Source organism: Saccostrea cucullata, unplaced genomic scaffold (assembly GCF_032062105.1).
Source record: "Saccostrea cucullata isolate Sc308-1 unplaced genomic scaffold, CSIRO_AGI_Scuc_v1 ctg320, whole genome shotgun sequence".
NCBI lineage: Eukaryota > Metazoa > Mollusca > Bivalvia > Ostreida > Ostreidae > Saccostrea > Saccostrea cuccullata.
In genome coordinates, this window is record NW_026930920.1 from 356,868 (window position 1) to 363,647 (window position 6,780).

At 33.1% G+C, this 6,780-nt stretch overlaps 1 protein-coding gene across 1 annotated transcript; it reads left to right on the plus strand.

The window, feature by feature from the left end:
* The first annotated feature begins 885 nt into the window (after positions 1 to 885).
* Positions 886 to 5,583, plus strand: LOC134230579 (peroxiredoxin-5, mitochondrial-like). The gene is made up of 6 exons (XM_062712406.1): positions 886 to 1,009; positions 1,680 to 1,814; positions 2,084 to 2,125; positions 4,289 to 4,378; positions 4,665 to 4,759; positions 5,023 to 5,583. Exons 1-6 carry the CDS (start codon positions 914 to 916, stop codon positions 5,144 to 5,146), a joined length of 582 nt encoding a protein of 193 aa, XP_062568390.1. The 5' UTR covers positions 886 to 913; the 3' UTR covers positions 5,147 to 5,583.
* The last annotated feature ends 1,197 nt before the right edge of the window (positions 5,584 to 6,780 follow it).

Genomic DNA, 6,780 nt, shown 5'->3' on the forward strand with positions numbered 1-6,780 from the left:
AATAGCTTTCACCAATAGGTATCAGACTATCAGTGCATTATGTTTGATTGGATGATGTATCAATTAAGTACTACCAACATCTGAGGTAAATATCTTGGTTGGTCCACTTCAGAACTGTTGGACCAGAAAGGCTGAAACTTTTACTCATCTTTTAGATTTTTGAAGTGTGGATTGTTAATTGTTCAAATCATGGTCCCATGGGATGTGCCACAATAAGGATTACATAGGGAAAATCTAGAAAACTCCTCTATTCAAGAGCTAATCATGTTAAAATGAAATAATTCTCTTGTACAAATCATGGTCTATGTATGTAAGTGCATGGTCAAAAAAAACAAAAAATATTTTAAAAAATGATAAATTTTTACAAAGGTATAATAAAAAACACATGTATTTCTCTACTGGAAAAAAAAAAACAACTGATGCATATGCATATAGATGTGTTTGACAGGGAAATTTTATATGACTAGCATTAACAAAAAAAAAGAAGCTGTGAAATGACTAGCTTTGAAAGAAGCTTGTCATAAATCAATCATTACTGTCTTAATTATCCAAATTAGCAAATTTCTATTTTGAGCTTCACTTTCTAATCTACATGATCTAATAGAAATGCTAGGGACCGTTTTACAAACTTGAAACTGAGACTAAAAATCAGTCGAGATATGAAACTGACATGTTCAAACTAACGTTAGTTAGTTCTTCGAAAAAGTTTAATTATATTTTGGTTTTACATTTTTAGTCGCAAGTTCTTTTGTAAAACGGAGACTCGGATTTTTCAAATTTTGAACTTTATTAAAAGTTTTACTAATAAAACATCGAAATCAATGTTTATGTTTATCATTTTACCGAAAGCGAAAGTAGACACGTGTACCTAAAAATAAAAGTGACGTTGAACGTGCATCGAAAGTAAACAAAAATGGCAACCTCCATTAGATTTTTTTGTGCAGGAGTAAATCGTGTTCTTACTCGATCTTTATGCAATCCTGCAGTTAACAGTAATAGAAAATTTAGGGTATGTTTTAGTGTAAAATTATGTAAAGTTTTATCCTGAAATGGTTCTGATTAATTGCCATATGGTACGATTGAAACGGAATTGGTTGCATAATGTTTCAGTTTTCACGACAGTGACTTCCTGCAAAGTAACAGTTTTATTTTCATGGCTTTGAGATATGAATACTGCACCTTGACTCCACAATTTAAGCCTATAGTTTCTACTTTTGTATTTTCAACTTTAGCTTGGAAGGTGGGGGGGGGGGGGGGGGTTGCATTACTGCCATTTTCAAGTGTCATCTTGCTTGCAAAGTTCGTAGATCTGTACATTTCCTATAATTTACTTCAAGAACCATACACTGTACCATCCAGAGCATATTTAGCCCGGTAGGTGGGGGTCAGCATACAAGCAGTTTGGCTATTTTATGCTAATTTACTTCACCGTAATATTGCTAGCCTGTCTGGTAGTCTCATATCGCAGCTGAGGAACCCAAATTAAACCCCGTTTGAGAGGATCCACTAACAGGGTTAAGTTACTTGTCCAAGATTACAAGGTCAGGTGATAGATTTTATCCCTAGGACCACTGAGCCTGTAACTGTCCATGGTAACCAATGTGCCATTATGGTTCTTAAAGCTCTATAACATGATTCGTTTAAAGATTCATGCTTTGAAAAGTACAGAAATATTTCAGATTGGTGAAAAAATTCCCTCGGAAGACTTGTTTGAAGATTCTCCATCAGAACCTCTGAATGCTCAGGAATTGTTCAAAGGGAAGAAAGGTGTCTTGTTTGCTGTGGTGGGGGCATTCACCCCTGGCTGTTCAGAGGTAAACTTGTCGGCAGAAATCTGGGTATCTCAGACTCCTGCAGACTTAATGTAATGAAAAAGAAAAGGATTTTCACCTCTCCATTTATTCAAGCCCTAAACATGCAGTTAAAAATATGTGGCTGGCATGTTTAACAAGTTCAAGTTAATACAGTTTTATGTTGATATCTTTTAAAAAATATATAATGAACATTAAAAATATAAGGCCAGCATAGGCCAAAAAAAAAATAGCATTACTAACTATAGCATAACAATGTCTTTTTTTAACAGAAGCACATCCCAGAGTATCTAAGTCACCATGATAAACTAAAGGTATGTATATTTTTATGTTGACAATGTAAAAATATCTTCAATATTAAAGAGGAAGACCAATTTAGCTTTATTAGTGTTGGAGGAAGACTACATGATTTGTTATGTGGTTGTTAATAACGGTAATGATATTTATCTCATACGTGTTGGGGATACAGCCCATTAGATAAACTTATGCTTTATCAATGGGTGGATGCTTTATCAATAGTACTTCTGGTTTTGACACGATCCCTCGCTTCAAGATTTTATTTTATTGAAACTTTCAATTGTGAAAAGTATTGCTCTAAGAAAATGAATGATAAAGAGCGATAATATCGTTAAAAGCAAGAAAAAGACTTGTATATGTCAAAGAAGTGTCTTATTTTATCAAGAAACCTGTATTTGCTACTTGAAGACACCCCCTCCTTTAAATCGTTTGTGGAGAAAGTAAAGCCTAGCAGTTAAGTTGTTGTATAAGATTCCTTTGACATCTTCAATAATGCTTTAATGCTTTCTTATATTATACTACGTATGCCTACCTTAATATAGGTGTAACTTACCATGGATCAACAATGAATCTACAAGTAGGCCCCTAGCTTTGCCTAACACATTTTGTACTGCCATCGTACAAAGAGTTCATTTTCATGATCCCATGGTCCTTACAACTTTCAGTCAGAAGTTTGTTTGATGTAAAGCTCCAGCAATATTATTGTCACATAATGTTTTCAAAGACGCAGATAGCAACAATTCTCAATTTTGAACACGAAGTTACATGATCTACTTTCTTTCGAGGCATGTCAACATCAACGGTGATATGTCATCAAGTTCTACGTCATCAATTTGAATTAGCAATCATTCATGTAGTTTCACAGGGGAAGTCTCAAAGTTTTGTTAAAACGAAAGTCGTATGAGATAAATAGAACATTGATAATTGTGTGATTTGATATTGGCTTTATCTAACTCGTTGAAATGGTGTATATTCGCTCAGCAAGCCTCTTGAATATACACACTATTTCAACTCATTGGATAATGCCAATATCAAATCACACAATATAGATATCCTCTATATATCTATGGAAGCCTATGATATGTTTTGTTGTGTAGCTGTTAATGTTAAATCTATTGTTTTTTATGAGGAAGGCTTTGATAGGATTTGTTGTTTTTTAGGAGGAAGGCTATGATATGACTTGTTATTTTGTAGGAGGAAGGCTATGATATTTGTTGTTTCATAGGAGGAAGGCTATGATATAATTTGTTGTTTTGTATGAGAAATGTTATGATATAATTTGTTGTTTTGTAGGAAGAATGATATGATTTGTTGTTTTGTAGGAGGAATGCTATGATATGATTTGTTATTTTGTAGGAGGAAGGCTATGATATTTGTTGTTTCATAGGAGGAAGGCTATGATATAATTTGTTGTTTTGTAGGTGCAAGGTTGTGATATGATTTATTGTTTGTAGGAGGAGAGCTATGATATGATTTGTTGTTTTGTAGGAGGAATGATATGATTTGTTGTTTTGTAGGAGGAATGATGTGATATGTTTTGTTGTTTTTGTAGGAGGAGGGGCATGATATTTATTGTTTTATAGGAAGAAGGCTATGATATGATTTGTTGTTTTGTAGGAGGAATGCTATGATATAATTTGTTGTTTTCTATGAGAAATGTTATGATATAATTTGTTGTTTTGTAGGAGGAGGGCCATGATATAATTTGTTGTTTTGTAGGAGCAAGGCTGTGATATGATTTATTGTTTTGTAGGAGGAGGGCTATGATATGATTTGTTGTTTTGTAGGAGGAATGCTATGATATGTTTTGTTGTTTTTTAGGATGAGGGCTATGATATAATTTGTTTTGTAGGAGGAGAGCTATGATATGATTTGTTGTTTTGTAGGGGAGGGTTATGATATTTATTGTTTTGTAGGAGGAATGCTGTGATATGATTTGTTGTTTTGTAGGGGGGGGGCTATGATATGATTTGTTGTTTTGTAGGAGGAATGATATGATATGATTTGTTGTTTTTGTAGGAGGAGGGGCATGATATTTATTGTTTTATAGGAAGAAGGCTATGATATGATTTGTTGTTTTGTAAGAGGAATGCTATATGATTTGTTGTTTTGTAGAAGGAAAATTATATGATTTGTTGTTTTGTAGGATGAGGGCTATGAAATGATTCTTTGTTTTGTAGGAGGAGGGCTATGATATGATTTGTTGTGTGGCTGTCAATGATCCATTTGTTATGTCAGCCTGGGCAGACAAATTAAAGACCAGAGGAAAGGTATGAATACTCTGTCATTGTTTATCATATGATAATCAGGCAGTATTTAACAATAGTATTATAATATCTGTTGTTGTAAATATGTGAATTTACAATGTGTTGATAATTATGTAAGTCTGTTGATAAATTTTGTGTCGGAATAGAAAGGGTGTCGGATTCACATTATAAAAAAAAACATGGAAAATACTATAATGGGAAAGAAATTTAGCGTCGGAATTCAAAGAGTGATGGATTGCACAGGTGTTGGATTAGACAGTTTTCACTGTATTAGTGTATCTTTTTGTAGATAAGAATGCTGGCAGATCCTCAAGGCAAATTCACAAAAGCTATGAAAATGGACCTGGATTGTACAAAGTTACTTGGAAATATCAGGTCTAAAAGGTAGAACATGATTGTATAGGTCAAAAACTGATTGGTTTGATAAAAAAAGAGCTTAAATGTGCATCAAATTAAATCAAAGCAGTGACTTTTTACAGGAAAAATCTATTTTTGACTTACTTAAGAAAAAGCAAGTGAAAGTACCGGTAAACCGAAGCTTACTGCAATTTGAAGTAACGAACATTTGTATTGCATTGTACTTGTACAATTCTCAAATACATGTACTTGAAATGTGTTAATTTAGCCATTATAATTTGATTATTTAGGTATGCTCTTGTGATAGAGGACAGTATCATTAAAAGTATCAATACAGAACCAGATCACACAGGACTGGCTTGTTTACTCTGCATCAGAAACTTTAAATCGGCTAAATCTGTGGACGCCACATGATTTTCCAAAGTAACGTGTGTGAAGTGATTAAGAACGGAATGTGTGTGCTTAGCTGAGTGTTTATATGTTGTTCAAATGGGAGAGTTTGGCTTGAATCTATAACAATGCTAACAACCTTTATTTAATTATTGGTCATCTAGATGTAAGTACACTACAGTGTGTATGTAATGTATGACAGTTTTTCTGAAAATAGTATGTGTGTAATTGTTTGTAAATCAATTTATGCTGTGTATAGTAATACATGTGTCTTTGTTTTATGAATGTAGATTTTGTAAGACAATAAAAATGTTAATTTGATCAGAGATAGAAAGACAAATTTATTTAATGAATGCATTTAATAGCTATCCAATTTATGACATGATTTTGGACAGGCAATATTTTATAAACTTGGATGCAGTTCATAACATGTATTAAATTAAAATCCACTTGTGTGTCAACTTCAAATTCTCTTTCCTGTTCCCATACTGAGGGAAGAATTTCAGTTGGTTAGGTTTCATATTAATGTAGGTTTCACATTGGTATCGCTGAGAATTGATCCCAGTGCCATCACCATGGTAGTCAGACACTCATCTCACTATATGCTATATAAGGTGATATCAATGAAGATCGAGCATTAAATAACTTCATAAAACTCTCCTCGCCTTACACTCTCTACGTATACTAGTATAAATGTATATTTACATCATGTAAAGGTGGAATACTATAAGGAGGGAAGAATGTAGAAGAAGGGTTTTACAAACCGTGGGTAGCTCAGTGGTTAGAACACCTGACAAGTGATGCAGGGGTCCCATTTTTGATACATGGTCCAGCCATATGTTTTTTCAGGCATTTCTCCTTTCCTTCTATACTAGAAAAGAAATAATTCCTTAGTACAAGTATTGTAGTCCCTTGTGAAACAAACAACGAATCAGAAGGTGGGGGACTTAAATTTACACTACTTTAAGATGCTTCCATATCAATATTACAGTTCTAAACAAGGCTTCGCTTTTCTCGAACAGAAGAGCATCTGTTGTGCCCCCAACCTCTGGGGTGTCTGAATTTTTTCAAAAATGTGTTTCTACAAAGCCTAAAGGTTGCTTCGGTATAAATATGACTAATATAATTAATGGCAGTAATTTAACACCAATTTATTTTCTTGTTCGTCAGACATCTCATGAAAAAAGTGGTACATGTAATGGGTAATTGATTAACAATAATATTATTACTTTATTGAAGGCAAATTTTTTAGGTGGAAAATGAAAAAATTTGAGTGGACATGCAATTATGATTTTTCTATTTTTTTCTGATTTGTAGAGTTAGCAAATGTAAATTAAAATAGGAAAAATAGAGTAGAATTAAAACATAAGTTAGCACATTTTCTGGGTGCTTGAAATTCAAAATTATAGTTTTGTTATAATACGAGCGCGCGGGTCCGACGAGCAAAAAATTAAATTGCTGTGGCCTCATCAGTTCAGTATTATATCAACATTTCAGATGTGCAATTGTACAAACGGTTTTTAAATTTGTTCAAAATATTTTTTTAATTGCTCAACGATTTCAAAATAATTCTAATAAAAGATGAGTCTAAAACAATTTTAAAAATCGTACAAACGTTTTTTTTTTATTTTCTGCAAAAAATCTAGCATCGGGATCGA

Bases quoted from the DNA above. Each gene is read 5' to 3' on its own strand.
- LOC134230579 (XM_062712406.1), top strand. From the start codon at position 914: ATGGCAACCTCCATTAGATTTTTTTGTGCAGGAGTAAATCGTGTTCTT. The intron at 2,126-4,288 runs GTATGTATATTT...TTTGTTTTGTAG, and splicing joins GTCACCATGATAAACTAAAG to GAGGAGGGCTATGATATGAT. The intron at 4,379-4,664 runs GTATGAATACTC...ATCTTTTTGTAG, and splicing joins AATTAAAGACCAGAGGAAAG to ATAAGAATGCTGGCAGATCC.